Below are 19,390 nucleotides of genomic sequence, written 5' to 3' on the forward strand. Positions count from 1 at the left end.
CACACACACACACACACACACCCACACACACACACTCACACACACACACACACACACACACACACACACACCCACACCCACACACACACACACACACACACACACACACACACACACCCACACACACACACACACGCACGCACGCACGCACGCACACACACACACACACACACACACACACACACACACACACACACACACACACACACACACACACTCCAGTCTCCCATCTTGCTCCCCCTCCCAATCCATTTGCATCAGCCTGTTCCTTCCACATACTGTAATGTCTCCCTGTTTTCACGGTCAGTATCATACCCAGCGTGTCGCTAAATTGTAGTCTCTCATCCATGCATTATCTCATCCTTTCATATCCAGTACACAGTTGACTCATCGCAGTCGTAGTACCCGTTCACAGCCAGAGCGGTTCCTCAGGCAGACGCTCAGATCACAGTGTAGGTACGCCACGGAGTAATTAATCATTTGGAAGAGACTGATGGTGAAGCTGGCACTGCTCGACAAGGCCCTGGGCAGCAGCCTGATCCCCGCTGGCTCCGCGGCTAACCTGAGGCGCCACACAGAACACATAGAGACCTTGTTATTTCCCTATAAATAAGTGGTAAGATGAGAGTATAACAGTGCATACCTCACGCAGGCATGCAGGAAAAGTGCAGTCAGCCAGCTTATTCACATTTGACAGATTTGAATTTAGAGGCTGTATATTTTTACTGCTCCCCTCGAGCGTGTGTGGGGGGTAGGCTACATTGAATTTCCCATCCATCTCACTGATGCTGCCTCCCACAGATAACACCATCAGCCTACAGCGGTCCTCCATTTACCTGCCAGACAATATTCAGCTCTTTGAAAATGTCCCGCAGCGCCCTGGATCTACATGAGCTACAGCCACATTGTTTGTTTCCTTGGTAAACACTTTTGCACGCATTGACAGTTTGACAGCGTTGTGTTGAAATGGTCACAGAGGTTTATTCTGTGAAAAAGTTTCACCTGCATTATTCATGGCTGTATTTGTACAGTGTGACAAAAAAGGTCGAGGACAGTCTTTAACCTAATTCTTTTCGAAAGCCTCGGCCCAATTCCCAATATGACAAACTTGAAGAACTTGCTTTTGTTATCATGAAATGCTGTCCAGACTGCCCTCCCATACATGTATAGCAGACAGTGGTGTAATGTAACGAAGTATTAATACTTAAGTACAGTACTTAAGTATTTTTTATATATCTGTACTATCTATATCTGTACTTTACTTGAGTATTTATGTTCCTGTCAACTTTCACTTTTACTCCACTAAATTTCCTAAATAAAATGGATACTTTTACTCCACTACATTTCCCCCAAGCATCTTAGTTACAAAGTAAAATCAGAAGAAATTGAGTAGCCTGCAAGCAATCAGGTTTGGCGAATCAGTGTTCCTAGTTTGCAAGTTACGTTAATCATCCACACGCCATTCCAGTTGGTCGCTGTAATGCAACATCACGTTGTTTGTCAACCGCTATAAAACTCAAGAAGAAGAAAGAGACTTCCACTCATGCCCAGGCATGTCTTATGCTTGCTTTTTTTAAACAGCATTTACTTGTACTTTTACTTTCGATACTTAAGTACATTTAATATCAGAAAATTACACTTAAGTACAGAAAATATCAAGTACTTTAAGACTTTTACTCAAGTAATATTCTAATGAGTGACTTTGACTTTTACCAATGTATTTTGCTGGGAAATGTACTTTTGCTCATGGCTTTTGCTCAAGCTCATGGCGTTCGAGTACTTTATACACCACTGATAGCAGCCTACAGAACATTTCCCACTGGGAAATTCCATATGACGCACATCTATATTATGCCATCTCAAAATAACTCTTCTGCTCTGCTTGTCCTTGTATAATTATTTGCCCCATTTTCCTCCTACTCCTCTCGGAATAAAGGAATCAACTGCTGCCCACTCACCTTTGTGCAGAAATGGAAATTTCAGATTTTCACTGTGTTACCTGGAGAAGAGGCAGCAGGTGGCGCTGGTGAGGTTGGGCTGGACAGTGGGGGACAGGCAGCAGGAGTTGACCTCTAGGTTGACCAGACTGTTGTTGGTCTTCAGGTTAATGACCACCCTGAGGTTCCCCAGGGCCGGTACAGCATCACCAGGCTCTACACCTCTCCCCAGGTTCAGACTCATCTCTGCGGTGTAGTTCCCACTGCCACACAGCTCTGGAACTTCTGTTATGCTGATAACGGATTCACATTATTGCAGAATCAAACCATGGTATTTACTGTATGTATGTCTACCTGCACTACCAGTCAAAAGTTTGAATGTACTGAACTATGTTTTTCATTCTCTTAAAGCCGGTTACACTTTATACTAACTTCCATCTATAAGGCAGTTATTATCAGTTAGTTAACGATGAATTAAACACTAATTTTACTTATTACTTATATATGTTAAAATCTGATTAGTCCATCAGTAGCTACTCATAGTTCAACATTTATATCTAATTAATTTATTTTGTATTATTGTTATTGTTAGAATTACTGTATCGCATGCTTCACATGCTCATTCCTAGCATTCCTCACATGCTTTGCATGCTCACCTGCTCAACTGGCAGTTAAGCAATTGTGAACAAATTGTGAAGTTGATGCCTATGTGTGAATTTCTTTCCAAAGCATTTGCCTTTCCATCAATGCAAAGGACAATTTCTTTAAAGAATCTAAAATATAACATTGTTTTGATTTGTTGAACACTTTTTGGTCACTCACTGCATAATTCCATGTTTGTTATTTCATAGTTTTCATGTCTGTGTCCAAATGTTTCCAAAAAGTGTTATTACCACTGTTATAACTTTAATAATAATTGTAACACCATAATAGGGTTACAAGATGATATGATTACCCAGAGATATGTAGATAAGGTGAGGCCCTCCTGTGTTTGAGCCTAGGTGGTTCTGGTCCGGACTCCAACAGCATCAGCCTCCGCCCAGACTCTTCAACTGCTGTCTCTCCTGCCGCCACAGCAGGCTCTGACTGAGTGCCCTTCTGTGCGTCAACTATCTCATCTTTGGCTGCTTCATTGTTGAATTGTGTTTTCGCGTGGGTCTCGCTCGGCGCTGTGTGCTCAGAAGTCTTTTCAATGGTGGGTGCAGTAATTGCTTCAGGTTCAGACAACATAACCTCTGTTGCCGTAATGTCCTCCTGAGCTTCAAAGTTCTCTCCACGTGAGTGTTCCTGTGTTGTTTTCTCTACATACTGAGCCTGGTCAGGTTTCCCAAATGTGGCAAAATGCTCCGTTTGGACAGCTTCTCTCTGTGTCTCTGTTGAAGTCCCATCTGTCACGCTATTGGTATCTCTATTTGTAGTGTCAACAACAATGGCACGGTCAAGGTCAGCTTCACGGGTGGCAGGTGATGTCGTTTTCCTCGCCACCGTGCGGTCAAGGCTGGCGGTCTTTCCAGGCGCGTTATTGGCTGGTTTGGTATCACGAGTCTGCTCAGAGTAAAAAGGATCTGTTCCATTACGAGCCTGTGTTTTATATGTTTCCTGTAGAGCAGCATGATCAATCTCACCTGCTCCATTTGGGGCCTGTGTAACGTTACTAGTTGTCTCGCCTGATGTAGCACAGCTGGTTTTATTGACACATTTGAGTGCCTTCCGAGTTGTTGACGTGTTGTCAGATAAAGTGTGCTTCTCGTTTGGGTCTGCTCTTTCCAATGTGTGTACTGCTTCAGTCCGCCCAGGCCCAGCATGGCTGTCTTTAAAAGCTCTGTTTGTTGTCTGTGTTGTTCTGATCTCTATTGATAAAGGATATTCTGCACCTGTACTCACGGTGCGTGCTGTGTCATCGTGCGCGCCTCCAGCTCTGTGAGTGGCCTTTAACGTAGACATACCTGCTCGCTTGTCAAGGTCAAGGTCATGGATAGGACGTGTGATTGTGAGCGCTGCAGGCAGGCCGTGCTGCTGAGGCGGTTCGATACGCTGTATGGAAATTTCATGGTCAGCCTCCTTTGTGCTCTGTATTTCGGTTGTACTCGTTCTTTTCACACTGGGTTCTAGTTTAGCAGTGGTGGCAGTTGAGTAAGGCTCCCGCGATGAAGAAGGCTCAATGTGATTATTGGACTGGACCACAGGCTGGGCTATATTTGAAGTCTGAAATGAGCGTTCAGTAACGGCTCGTCCACGGTCACCAACGGTCACTGCGGGTTCACGAGGCTCTCTGGACACAATAAGATCACTTATCGGTGCCAGAGACACATAGTGATTGGTCTTAATAGTGGTTATCTGAAATGCAGAAAGACTATTTGCTAGCCCTTTAGCAATCTGCTGCTTTGCAGAGATATTGTGGACCTTAAGCTCATTTCCAAAATTAGTCTGTGTAGCAGCAGGAGCATAAGCCACAATAACTTGTGCTGTGAATGGGCCATGCTGATTTTCATCAGTAGTTTCTGCTGTTTCTGCTGCATGAAACTCTATATTAAATAAAGAGTTGTTTGTCACATCAGGAGGCTGTATTCTGGATGGGCTACCTGTCTCAGTAGCCTGTATTCTGGATGGGCTACCTGTCTCAGCAGGCTGTATTCTGGATGGGCTACCTGTCTCAGTAGGCTGTATTCTGGATGGGCTACCTGTCTCAGTAGGCTGTATTCTGGATGGGCTACCTGTCTCAGTAGGCTGTATTCTGGATGCACTACTTGTCTCAGGAGGCTGTATTCTGGATGCACTACCTGTCTCAGGAGGCTGTATTCTGGATGGGCTACCTGTCTCAGGAGGCTGTATTCTGGATGGGCTACCTGTCTCAGTAGGCTGTATTCTGGATGCACTACCTGTCTCAGTAGGCTGTATTCTGGATGCACTACCTGTCTCAGTAGGCTGTATTCTGGATGTGCTACCTGTCTCAGTAGGCTGTATTCTGGATGCACTACCTGTCTCAGTAGGCTGTATTCTGGATGTGCTACCTGTCTCAGTAGGCTGTATTCTGGATGCACTACCTGTCTCAGCAGGCTGTATTCTGGATGTGCTACCTGTCTCAGGAGGCTGTATTCTGGATGCACTACCTGTCTCAGTAGGCTGTATTCTGGATGCACTACCTGTCTCAGTAGGCTGTATTCTGGATGCACTACCTGTCTCAGGAGGCTGTATTCTGGATGCACTACCTGTCTCAGTAGGCTGTATTCTGGATGGGCTACCTGTCTCAGGAGGCTGTATTCTGGATGCACTACCTGTCTCAGTAGGCTGTATTCTGGATGCACTACCTGTCTCAGGAGGCTGTATTCTGGATGCACTACCTGTCTCAGGAGGCTGTATTCTGGATGCACTACCTGTCTCAGGAGGCTGTATTCTGGATGGGCTACCTGTCTCAGCAGGCTGTATTCTGGATGCACTACCTGTCTCAGTAGGCTGTATTCTGGATGCACTACCTGTCTCAGGAGGCTGTATTCTGGATGCACTACCTGTCTCAGTAGGCTGTATTCTGGATGCACTACCTGTCTCAGGAGGCTGTGTTCTGGATGGGCTACCTGTCTCAGGAGGCTGTATTCTGGATGGGCTACCTGTCTCAGGAGGCTGTATTCTGGATGCACTACCTGTCTCAGGAGGCTGTATTCTGGATGCACTACCTGTCTCAGTAGGCTGTATTCTGGATGCACTACCTGTCTCAGGAGGCTGTATTCTGGATGCACTACCTGTCTCAGGAGGCTGTATTCTGGATGCACTACCTGTCTCAGGAGGCTGTATTCTGGATGCGCTACTTGTCTCAGGAGGCTGTATTCTGGACAGGCTACTTGTCTCAGGAGGCTGTATTCTGGATGCGCTACTTGTCTCAGTAGGCTGTATTCTGGATGGGCTACTTGTCTCAGGAGGCTGTATTCTGGATGGGCTACCTGTCTCAGTAGGCTGTATTCTGGATGGGCTACCTGTCTCAGGAGGCTGTATTCTGGATGCACTACCTGTCTCAGGAGGCTGTATTCTGGATGGGCTACCTGTCTCAGTAGGCTGTATTCTGGATGGGCTACCTGTCTCAGGAGGCTGTATTCTGGATGCACTACCTGTCTCAGGAGGCTGTATTCTGGATGCACTACCTGTCTCAGGAGGCTGTATTCTGGATGCGCTACTTGTCTCAGGAGGCTGTATTCTGGACAGGCTACCTGACTCAATAATTACGTTATCACTCTCATCATTCGTTTCAACCGCAGATATAGCAAAGTCGTTCTTAAGAGGGTCAGATTTCCCATTTATTGGCTGCTCAATCTCACGAGTGGGCTGAATTGGAAACATAATAGATCTATTGCTTGTTTCATTAGCAGCTTCTAACTGGGATGGCTCGTGGTTATTCTCGTTAGTGGTTTTCACTCGATTGTTTGTTTCATCATTGTCTGATTCTACATTGGACAGGTCCGTCTGCTTACTCTCATCGGTGTTTTCTCCTGTAAGTTTCTCCCCACCAATTGGTATTATAGACAAAAGGTTGAATTCATTGCTCTTATTAGCAGTCTTGCAGGTTGTTTGTGCTGTAAAAGTGGAACTTTTGTTTTCATCGCTGTTCTCTGCAATGTGCGTATTGATTCCGTCCAAGTTCTCTTCGGCAGAGGTCTCCACAGAAAACACATGGTCATTGTCCACAGTCTCATCAGCAGTAGCTAATATGGATCCATCGTGGTCACTTTCATTGTGAATGTATTCAGAATTGTAAATGAGGCTTTCATCTGCCCTCAATATCCCTTCCTCAGAAGCCGATCTGTCAGGGAAACGGTCACCTCCGAACAACATCAGGAACAATCCTGATGGCGCGCTGCGGAGAGCAAATTTATCTGTTTTTGCTTCCGGGCTTGTTGAGGTTATCGGCGCCTGTGAGGAGCTGAGCTCGTTATCATCAGCAGAAGAATGCAAAGCTGCGTTTTCTGAGTGTGTGAATGAGCATGGTGGACCAGAAGAGGAGGAGGAGGAGGAGGAGGAGGAGGGGGAGGAGGGGGGCTGAGTTATCTCCGGGGCAGATGGTCCTTGGCCAGGAAGCAGCAACAGGCCTACGGAGATGTGGGCCTCAGACAACAAGGCCTCTGCTGTGGGTGGGCTGCTGGATGAGTCATTAGACATATGGCGGAGCGGGGCAGCATCCAGGGAAGTAGATATAATTACTTCTTCAGTCGTGTCAGAGGCTAAAGAGTCCTCCTTGGCATTGGATTCAGATAGATGTGCTTTTAGAATGTGTTTGGTATGCTCTCCAGCAGACATCACACTGGTGGTCTGTGAGAGTGATTTTTCTTCTGACACTGAACTACTAAATTGATGCCTTTGATCTGAGATAGTGTAAATAACTGATGCATTGAGACGAGTAGAAGTATTTACGACAGCCGTTCGTGGGGTGGTGTGCAAAGACAGAGTCCCAGCACCGTGAAGCACAGCCGTTCGTGGGGTGGTGTGCAAAGACAGAGTCCCAGCAGCGTGAAGCACAGAGAGAAGTGATTTAATAGTCGCAGTGCGGTGTGGGGATTTTGTTGGCTTCAATGTCTCAGTACATTTTGGAGCTCTAATTCTATATGAGCTATGCAAGATGTTTGGGACCATTTTTGGTATGTTGGCAGTCGCAGTGAGTGTAGCCTCAATAACTTTGTACTTTGCACTTTGCAGTTTTAGTGAAGACGTAAGCCCGTGATTTGTAGAAGTAGCCGTATGGGTGGAGAGATATGCTTTAATGCCTGTATATGGCTCTTTGGGTAGAGACACCATACTTGTGCGCTCGGGTTCCTGAGTTCCTGGAGTTTGTAGTGGTCTATTATTGCTTGTCAGTTGAGGGGAAAATACGCTATTTTTCACTTCCACAATTTGAGCAATATTTTCCCCCAGATGAATGCCTTTGTGCTCGGCGGCTCCAAACTGTTTAATCAAAATGTGGCAGAAAGACGTGTTTGTAACAGTGTGTCCTTTGTCCCCGTTAAGTTCTTTAGAATTAGTAGTAAGTCCAAACAGAACTGAATGTTGTGCATTCATAATACCATTTGGCAGGTTGTCTCTCCCAATGTCTCTGATATGTTTGACGTCTTCCCTGCTTGCTGTCTCCTCTCTTCTAGCCTGTACTCCTTCCTCTGCAAACAACTCTCTCTGTTTTTCAGTTCTAGTCTCCCTGTCCTTCTCCTTCATGTTACTGTCATCTTTGTTAGAATTATCATTTATTTTACTCTCCTCTTCTCTAGTGTCTCCTTTGTCCCTCACTTCTGCTTCTCTTCTTGGATCTCTCTCTTGTCTCATACCCTGTCCTGCAGTCACTTTATCTTCCGCTCTGCTTGTCTTGGCCTTGTGTTCCTGTTCCATCCTGTCCTCTTCTCTGTCTCTATTGAGATTGCTCTCCCTCCCTCCATCACTGACCGCCTCTTCTTGACTCCTGCTTTCTGTCATCTTATCTCTCAATGATTCATCTCTATCCAATTCTTCATCTTTCCTGGTCTCCACTTCTTCCTCCATTGTCTGTATCTCTTTCAGCTGTTTGATTTCTTCGCCCTCCTTGCCGTCTCTCCTCATAATCTCTGTCTGCTCATCTGCTGCGACTAGAGTCAACTCCCGCTTATTGTTATCTCCTAGGTCCAAATTCTGGACTATTACTGACTGTCTGGTGACACCTCCATTGTATTGTATGAAGGTTTCATGTGTAGGCCCCTCGCGGAGATCAGTGCTGTCATCAAAATTCCTCTCCTGTGTGATGATTGACTGACTGGTCTTGTGACCCCCTAAAAGTCTACTCAGTGTGAATGTTTCAGAAGAGGACTTTCTTGATGGCGTTGTTAGAATCAACATGGACACATCATCATCAAAGTTCTGTCTCAATTCTGAAACAAACAACGTTGTGGAATCAACAGCGTTTGTTGCAGTGAAGGATTGAGTATGTTGTTCTTTCACAATTGGATTAGGTGGCGCCGAGAAATCAACAGAAGACGCAGCCTGCTTAACAATACTGTTTAGAGTGCTGAGTCCTTGAGATCGTTGCTTTTCCGTCCGCTGTCTCGTTGTGGTTGCAGATGCAAGCTCAGTGCCAGAACCCTCTGGTAATGAAGTCAATAGGGGATCTGTGGGCTGAGACCTGTGGTTAGCTGGCAGCTGGCCCATGCCGCTCAATACAGACATCAAAGGTTTTGCTGTTCCTTTCAGAGAGTGAGACGAAGGATCTTCGACTGCAGAAGTGGTCAGCCTCGGGCCGGGTGATGTTAGTCCACTATGAGCTTCAGATGATTCATCTCTGCGATCAATGACCTCTGGACGAATGCTCTTTTGAATGCTGTGGGGAGCCTTCACCGTGATAGACATATCGCTCACTGACCCGCCGCTCATGTCCGAAGTTTGGTTTTGGGAAACTGCCGTTTGGAAATTCGGCGAGAAACTGTCTTGACTGCGGGAAGCTTTTATCTTACTGTTGTTGAATGTAAGTTTTGACCCTGGGTCCCTGATGCTCATATTCTTTCCAAACCTATCCTGTTCTCCATCTTGCAGTGGGTTTGAGTGATAAGGATTGCTGGTTGAAACTGGTCTCTCACTAACGAAGGTTTTGCTAGGATCGCTATGCCTCAAAGGCTTCTTTGTTGACATCTCACGAATATACTTTGTGTCTAGTCCAACAGTTCCTGTATCTGAGAAAAACATATTGGCAAGAGAATCATTCAAAATGCTTTGACTATGATTTACTGTTTCATTGGAGGACAAAGGAGGATGTGTCAGATTGTAATCCAGTCTCTCTAAATCTGTCACAGAGAAATTGTAATGTTCAATATAAGAAATCTCTCTGTTCAGTATTATTTCTCGTCCTCCAACCGTTTGTTGAAATAAAGTAGGTATTGAGGTTGTATTCTGATTGGAATCGAAAGTGAGCTCCTCCATATTGGCAGGCTCTGAGGAACCTTCAACTAACAGCCCGGGCAGGGCCACCGATTTCTCAGTGGACGCTGCACTTCCATCGTTCAGGCAGGTCAAACACAAGTTTGTCATGATTGTTCCTTTCAGCAAGCCTTCAGCGGTATCAGTTTGGAAGACGGAGTGCTGTGTTGTGCCAAACAAATACTCTGTTCTTTTCCATTTCAAAATCCCTATTTCATCCCTGCCTCCAGATCGTTTGTCATCGTGGTTGTTTTGTGGCTGGGCCAGGTTATCAATTACACGGGGAGGAGATGCAGATGGCAGTGGAACAGCAGGCCCTCCGTCAGCGAATGTGACAGTAACAGAGTCAGGGTTTCTCTGCTTCCTGTTATCAAGCAGTGTGTGAAGCCAACCAGGGGCGCTCGCTGCGCCTGTGGACGAGTAGACCTCCGGCTCTGAGGTGACATTAATCATTGATTCAAATGCAGCTTCGGCGGAAGAGAAAACAATATTCTCGTAATTAGAGATCAATGGGACTTCTGATTCAGTGTGAGATCTCATGCCTGATAGATTGTCTTCCATTGTCGTCAGTGAATCTGGCCCATTTCTGGAAACAGAACCGGTTCTGCTTGGTGAGGCAACTGTAGAAGAAGTCTCTGCGCTTTGCGTTCTACCATAAGGGGGCAGTGGTGTGGTGTGATGGAACAAGACCGTCCCGGGAGAATTGGCCCTCACTGCCACTGTAGTGCGTTTATCCTCTGTAGGTTTTGCCACTGTGCCACGGACTGTTGTATTTCCCCGTGTCAAAAGCCACTCCATTGTGACTGCTGAGCCTTCTGTTGCTTCTGTGTGGTAATGCTGGAAATCTTCATTTTCACCCTGGACTACGAAGGGAAAGAAACATGAGTCACTCATCTCTCTTCCCTGCAAGTTTTAGTGCTCCTAAATCCTACACACACACACGCACGCACGCGCACACACACACACACACACACACACACACACACACACACACACACACACACACACACACACACACACACACACACACACACACACACACACACACACACACACACACACACACACACACACACACATATATATTGATGTCACTGATGACAGATGACACTGACAACAGATACTTTCTGATGTGAACACACTTTATGGATTGATTGATTTTAAACTTAGCTCTGCCCAACTTCTGTGCAATCTCTGCAATAACCTGTAGCTTTTTCATAACAATAAACCATTTTTCGACTCTCTTAGTATCTCTCTAGATATACCGTTCAATAGCAATTCAACTATAGCGTACATAAAAGCTTTTACATTTGCTGTTCTAAACACCCAGTATCGGATAGGAGAAGAAACAGAAGAAATACTGTGCAGCACAGGGAGCAATGCGTTTTATGTTTCAGGCAGCAGCAACAGTGGTTTGTTTGGAATAAACCAAAAGTCAAGTCAAGTCAAGTCAAGTAGAAATGCTGAGTAAACAGCCAGTCAGCCACCATGGCTGAACAAAGAAAAAACTCAGACTTCATCAACAGAAAATCCAGGGGAAAAGGAACAGATAAGGGAAAATGAAAAAAGAAATGAATGTCGCCGAGCCCAAATAAGATTTCCCTCCAAAGACTGAAAAGCACTCCAAGCTGAGAAGGGGCGAGGAGGAGCAATGTAACTCTTTTTCTTTGGGAGTTTGAGAGACTGAAATTAAAGATTGAGATTTAGATTACGTCTTCAAGTTAGATTTTTTTTTTACTATACTATTCCACACAAGTACTCAGAACATGATTTTGAAATGAAAGACTATCGGATACCTCTATATGCCCATATGCAATGCCCTTAACCTTGCACACTTTCATTCCAAACTCAGTGGAAATGAGAAATGTATAGTTTTTCAATTCACTGCCTTGCCTTGCATTCATATTTCTGACAGACAATTGCTTGAATATTACAAAAGCCAGACTTTAGCTCTGATTTTTTGCAATACTCGAGTCACTGATTGTGGCTACGGTTTGTGAACAGTCATCCTCATCATGGCTAATATCTATCATATCTATCTATCTAATAATAGAGACAGAGAAAGCATTCATTCAAATCACACAATTCTATAATACAATTCCTAATAAAATATGAGTATTTTAACCATGTGACCTTTACAGGGCAAAGATGAGTTGGAGAGGCCTAGCCTACTGTAGCTAACAAATAAGCACAAAATGTTGACATACCTGTAAGCAGGAAAGCAAACAGGGTGACACATGAAAGGCTGCTCATTTCTGTTCAGTCCTGTTTACTCAGCCTCAGTGAATAAGTGTCCCTTTTACTGTGTAATCCTGCTGAGCAGAAGATATCGCTGCTTTGCAGACACCCACAGCTGGTATCGTCTCTTACTGGGAGCTTTTGTTCTCTGCACTTCATTTACAAATGGATTCGATTTCTCAGTAACACTCCCTGTCACTCACCATACTCTACGTCGGCCTACAGGTATTTATTACGTACATTACAAAGCATAGTACAGTCTATTGAAAAGTAATTAATTATACTTATTGAATTAAGTATTTAATTTTTTAAAAGCTTTGCTATTACTAATTAGTTTATTACCCATCAATTCCAGGAAAAGAATTGTGGGTAACTTTATATTAGCGGTAGATCAAGATTAATTGTATACATTCTAGGAAACTAGCCAACACTTTAAAGTTTCCATTGGCTTTTCTTACCTAATGTATAAGTGCTCATGGCTGTACCCACTTGTCAGGAAGGTAGCTAAATAATGCTCCAAAGTGAGGCCGAATTTTTGCGAAGGAAAACACATTTTCAAAGGGGTTTTCACGGCCTAATGTTGGCAGGTAATGTGTTGTTACAATAATAAATACTTAAAGTGAGCCCAAGCCATGTCCACTGGGAATATGATGGTCTTCTGCTTCTGGCTAAGCTTACACCTATCCTAAAGTTAACACAGAGACAGATGGTCAATGTCTGGAATAGGCTCAGAAGTGTTGAGAGCTGCCTGGTGCGACCGATATAGTAGGTCCTAATAAAACCAAATATCATAGTTTCTTTTGTGCTACTTGCAGAGATGGAACACTGCCATGCATACATATACTCTCTGTGTGTGTGTGTGTGTGTGTGTGTGTGTGTGTGTGTGTGTGTGTGTGTGTGTGTGTGTGTGTGTGTCCATTTTGAACCAGAAGTCCTGGCTACAGTATGTTGTTATTTAGCCTTTCTGATGCTATTTCATGCTTAAATCAGCAAATTTTATTTGATGGGTTAAAAAATGGTTGCTATGCGCAGGAGGCTCCCTGGGAAATTTGGTTTGGTACATAGTGGTAGTGGCAACCCCTGGCCTACACTATGTAATTCCTCCCAAATGTTACCAGCATTTTGACACTAGTCTCCCCACTGGGACTTCAAACCAGCTATGCACTCTCTAGCCAACATCATTCCTGTTCCACTTGTCACTACTGGTGCAGTAAAACTAACAGTATCATGGCAGCAGTTTGTGGGGTGCAGGGGTGCAGTGGTTAGAACTCTTGCCTTAGAGCAAGAGGCTCCCCGGTTGGCATCCTGGCACCAGCCCTCGATCTCTGAGGAGTTTGTTTGTGAGTTTGTGTTCCAAAGACATGATGCAAGTCAAGTCACTTGGAGACTCAAAATTGCCCTTAGGCATGAACGTGACTGATTGTGTGTATGTGTAGTATTTACTGCAACGGTAAACAGACGTCTAAGTAATTTGTTTAGGTTGGGAGGATTTGTCCTTCCAGTGCTGTCATCCACAGAAGGTTTCCAACACAGCTGGAGAGGTACATTATAGTTTCTCCATCAATAATTTGTTGAATAGAAAAGCACCTTTTAGGAATTCAAATCAAAACAAAGCATGCTAGAGAATGTAACAGAAATGACCCAAAAGGCTGGCACAAAATATAGAGATATTAACGGGTGAAATGCTTCTTTAAGAGATAGCGCTCACAGCCCTTGGTTTGGCGTGCGCATGAGTACAATCCCATAGTAGGCCCATGCATATAGCTGATGTGATAGGCAGTGATACACTACTAGCTGTTGAGCACCAGTATGCTGCACAACGGCTCCCCATGCTACATAAGAGTTAATCCCTCATGGTTGATAGAGTGCCTGCATGGTTTATGCTTGTATGAACAGCCTTGAGCCACAGGAATACATCACTCTAATCCATATCTCCCACTTCAAACACCACCAATATGTTAATGCTGCGTAATCAATGTCAAGCCTCACATTCACACTATTGTGTAGGGGAGACCGGGTATAGTTGTAACATTTTTCACATTTCTGTCTGTATCTTGTGTTCAGAATTGGATTTAAACTAGTTACATGCGTCTGGTATTAAATGGTGTAGCTATTATCTCTGCAACACAAACAATCCACCCCATTTTCTGGGTTAGTTGTAACACACCATGGGGTGCAAACGCGCAACGAGAGTGAATGAGGTGATTCGTATCTTGTTCCTGATTCGAGAAATTGAAAGTGTTGCAACTGACCCATGTTACAACTATACCCGGTGTCCCCTAGAAGTGAACTGCTTCTTGGTTGCTCCCGGCACTTTCCTGTTCTTTTAAGTTTCTTTCCCCATACATTAAGAAAAGGATTGAGGACTAATATTTAGCTATTAAAATGAATGGTCTTTGAGAATATTATCCAAATAAACAAGATGAAACCATTGATAGTATAATAGATGAAACAGACCAGAAATTCACATAGACGTGTAAAAACAAATGCAGCCAAGAACGCTGCTATGTTTATAACCTTGTTTATGTAGATTAAGCAATTACGGGCAGAATCGTTTTATCTTAAAAAAAGAAAGTGTTCCTATTATGTTTTAAATACTGAAGCATCTATGGGAATAGTGATTTCCATTTTATTTGATTGGATTCATTTGATCATTTTAAAACCAAATATATGTAAACAATATAGTAATATACCTAATTAAAAAAAATCAATCGAGTATAAAAACACAAATACGTACAAGACTTATTTCAATTGTTGTACTCTGAAGAAGGCCATGGACATGAAGAAGTATTATTCACTCCTTTATTGATTGATAACAGTATAAAATAAACTCAAACAAAGCTGCCATTTCTGCAGCTATGATAGTGATATCAGTGAATCTGCATCTATTCTCAATAGGTTGGTGAGTGCCCGAGGCTACAACAGTCAAAAGACAAAAATCAGAAGAGAGACGAGAGCAAGATTGATAAGAAGCAAGGAGATAATAACTCATGTTGTCACAAAATCATGTTATTTGCTTCACGCAGGAGTGGAGGATCTCAAGACCGTGGAGTTCTCGAAGTTTGGTCACATGTCTGGAAACAAAGACAAAGAAATATGTAAAAAAAAAAGTGGGCGGACACTAACACATTATACCCTCATAATCATAAGGGAGTTGCTATGGAAGATTGCCTACAGCAGCAAATCTTCATTGTGCATTTAAGTACTGCATGTGTTGAAGTTTTATTTTATTCAACATTCATTCAACAGTGCTGAAATAAAAAGGCCCTCTTATTTGTTGCTTTCTGCCCTGCGGTGCTAACCATTGAGTTCCAAACAAAAGCAAGATGGAAATAGTAAGGTACGGGGTTCGAGGGGTGGGTAGCGGGAGTGGCTGGGGGGAAGCGGGATCATCTTCACACATGAGGACCACTCTTATGAGTGTTTAAGCTTTTACGTGGCGTTAAAAGGGCGGCTAGCTAGCAAACGGCTAAATGAGACTACACTGTTGAGTCAACGGGGATATTATACGTCAATAACGTCATCACTTCAAAGGACAACATGGAAATTCTCTTTCCCTCACCTGGTTCAGCCCGGGGTAATCAGTGCACAGCAGCTCACACATCAACAACACTCCAGGTTGAGCGGTGACGTGACGTGGAAGCCTATGCGACACTGTGTGTAGTTCTGGATTAGCTTAGCACGAGCTTTTTACTTCTAGGGCTCGCATTTACACTTCAAAACTCATGAAAGTGGTCCTCATATGTGAAGATTATCCCGCTGAACACTGGTTCGCGTTTGATTAAGCTTGCGTTGCCCAGAGACCTTATTTGAAGCATCGCGCCAAAAACCCATTCAAAAATTCCATAGGCAGAAACAGTGAAGAACCCGGAAGTCCGGGTGTTCCGACTACAAAAATACGTCATCCCTGGGGCTCTCTATGTCAGGTGAGTCAGGTATAACGTGGAACGGTTACCGGTGGCCTCTAGAGGGCGGCATTGACTAAGAGACTCTTGACTGAGAGATGAATCGCCACACACAGCTCCCCCTCCCTAGGTAGCCTATATTGATTGATATGCAAATACGTCTGGTGACTGGAGCTACCTTGGAGAAATGCCCTGCGGACTATCTATCTATTTAGGCAACCAACGTAAGTGGCGTTACCTTGTTACCTGTAGTCTCTCTCTTGGATTTAATATTAAATTTGTTTGTTTACTTTGGTGGTGGTTGTTGTTGTTCGCATGTTTTTAGCGGGGGATTCCTATCTGGAGGAAACCCCAGGAGAGCAGGGGGAGAACATGCAAACTCCACACAGAAAGGCCCTTTTGACGAGCCCACATTGGCAGTAGGCACTGAGGACATGGGGATGGGGACCCTCAGCGCCCAGGCAGGAATCAAACCTAGGACCTTCTTGCTGCGAGGCGACAGCGCTACCACTGCACCACTGTGCCCCCTGTACTTTGGTTGTTGTGTTGGTTAGAGGTTTGCTTTTAACCGCAGCTGTGTATGCATGCATTAGCTTATTTCCCATCCCCCCCAATCCACCCATTTTGTGTCTAAAAGGCAGGAACTACAACAGGTGCAAGACACTAATTAAGGTTTCCAACTTCCAATCCATTTAAGTGTTGCAGTGCCGGGGCTCTAATTAGTGTCTTGCTTGCACCTGTTTTACTGCCTTCAAAAGCAGGTGCTTGATAAGCTTGATAAGCTTATCTCTGGCAGCTGTTCAGTTCAAAACTTAATTCAAAGCTGAAGATGTGTAAGAAAACCAAGTAATTGCTACAGTATATACATGCCCAAAAGGACTGTGCACTACTGTGCACAGTACAATATGGGCCCTTTAGCAGTCATGAATTGGCTTTATATGGGAATAACCCCGCCCTTAAGTCAGAGCCATAACATCTCAACGTCACATTAGCTGAATGTCAGTGTGGCTACCTGACAACCTGCTAGTGTATCAGAATACCTTCAGACTAGATCCTAAATGTAATCACCATCAGGTGGCTCATAGAGTGAAGTGAGAGGGAGGGCACCTGGGCTCGGATCGGCACAGTTTCCCCAGTGCGATAGCTGCATTCTGCTGCACAGCCGTCCTCTTGGAGTTCCCTGCAGCGTGCCGCAGCAGGAGCGCCACAATGTCAGTGCCCAGCAGGCTGCTGGCAACTCCCTCCAACTCAAGGCAGTGGGCCAGACACAGGGCTGCATTACCTGACACCACCTCATCACAGCTGGAGCCCAGCACACCACATACAATGGAGAGTCCTGTGAAGAACGATGAATAGTCAACACAAAGAGAATAACACTGTTCTCACACACACACACACACACACACACACACACACACACACACACACACACACACACACACACACACACACACACACACACACACACAGACACACTCACAAACACACCTGAACTAACATATAATCAGCACACATAGACACTCGCATACACATTATGCATTATGCATAATGCACAGACATATGCACACAGAAACCTCATTTGCATATTAGGTCACCCCGCATCCAAATATTATTCCAGGATTAATGAAGCAGCTCATAAACACTCTTAGAAAATAAGGTTCATTAGCGTTCTATATAAAACCTAAGGTTCTATATAATTTACCAAAGAACCCCATGTCTAAAAAGGTTCTATACAATTTCTGTAAGACAACAAAGAACCCTTCAAAGAACCCTTCTTCTTTATTTTTAAAAAGTGGTCCTATATAGAACCCCAAAATGGTTATATATAGAACCCCAAGGGTTCTTTTAAATGAACCATCTGAAATGGTTCTACATAGAACCATTTGAGGGTTCCAAATACGTTCCAAATAGGTACCAAGCTATAGAACCCTTAAAAGTTCCATACAGAACCACTTCATCTAAGAGTGTGGTAAATCAATAATTTCTCACTTTTATCAGACTTCAGCAGCTCTTCCCGTGCCAAGTGACTGCCAGCAGTGCACACTGTGAGGGTCTTCATCACATACTTGGTGGTAGTCTGCTCCCTGGGTTGGAAGCGAGACACAAAAACAATTAAGTACAAGGTACAGTATGCAACTTTATGACAGTCAAAAGTTGCATGAAGCCTGTAATAGGATTAAAGGAGCACTCCGGTGATTTTCAACCAGCTTTGTATATCATTACAACATCAGTAGTGTATCAGAAAACTATAGTTTTGCAGGCATTCATTTAGTTGTGGACCAGTGATGTAATTTGTGCATGAATGACATCACTGGTCCAGATAGCACACTTGCAGGTGATCATAACATGCAGAGATGCGTGCGTTTTTCTGAATTTCTTTCAATAAAAGATGGTGATAAAAGCCATATTGGAGATACAGTATATTGGTAAGATCATAAAGGTGATTGAGTGTGAGTACTGTTGGGGTAGCTAACCCGGGGCAGGTGTGGCCATATGTATACCTTCAGCAGCCGACACATGGTCCTGACCAGGCCCCCCTGGACGACATGCTGAACCGCAGCAGGGGACTGAGGGAGGACAGTGCTCAGCACGCCTGTGGCTCTCTGGAGGACAGAGACAATGCTGGCATTACAAGAGGAGAGAATATGAGAATAGACACAAAGCAGAGGGAGAGTGGTGGAGGGAAAAGACAGAATAGTGAAAGAGAGGGACAATAGCAGATGACCAAGAGACAACTTCTATGGGGGAGAGAGTTGGATGAGAAAGAGAATAGAGAAAATAGAGAAAGAGTCCTAGTGGAGACAGAGGGAATGAGAGAGTGTGGTAGGAAAAAAGCAGAGAAAAGGAGAGAGAGAAAACTGCCACTGTACAAATGGGGCCTCACTGTAAAGGGAAATAAACAGGCTTTCCAATGAGATAAGATAGAATGCTGAGGATACAGGAACAACAGAGAACAACAGAGATATGCTGAGGATACAGGAACAAGAGATATGATCGAACACTCTTTAAATAAGGATTTTAAGAAATGTCTATGAAATGAATGGAGAATTCACTTCCTCAGCTCCCATGGGCAATCTCGCCCAGACTTTGCTATGGAGAGCGGCTATAAGCCGCAGAAACACGCACTCCCGCGCGCGCGCACACACACACACACACACACACACACACACACACACACACATACACACCCACACACACACACACACACACACACACACACACACACACACACACACACACACACACACACACACACACACACACACACACACACACACACACAGAGATAAAATCAGTCTCCTTGCTTAGCCTTGCCCTCAACAGACGGCCTCTAGTGTACTACTGTAAACCTGCACTGCTTACTTCCAATCCAATCCAATCCAACTTTATTTCTAAAGC

The 19,390-nt window shown here is 44.3% G+C and overlaps 1 protein-coding gene across 1 annotated transcript in view; it reads right to left on the minus strand.

Moving 5' to 3' along the window:
- Nucleotides 1-15,002: 15,002 nt before the first annotated feature.
- ttc12 (tetratricopeptide repeat domain 12) overlaps nt 15,003-19,390 on the minus strand; it is a gene marked incomplete at its 5' end in the record, with an annotated part of 37,057 nt that continues 32,669 nt past the window's right edge. Inside the window, 4 exon segments of the mRNA XM_083636602.1 lie at nt 15,003-15,160; nt 17,099-17,327; nt 17,981-18,068; nt 18,493-18,594. Of these exon segments, the coding sequence (XP_083492728.1) occupies nt 15,091-15,160; nt 17,099-17,327; nt 17,981-18,068; nt 18,493-18,594 (489 nt within the window). The 3' untranslated portion in view covers nt 15,003-15,090.

Source organism: Poromitra crassiceps (genome assembly GCF_964638095.1).
Source record: "Poromitra crassiceps genome assembly, chromosome: 5".
In the NCBI taxonomy this organism is placed as follows: Eukaryota; Metazoa; Chordata; class Actinopteri; order Beryciformes; family Melamphaidae; genus Poromitra; species Poromitra crassiceps.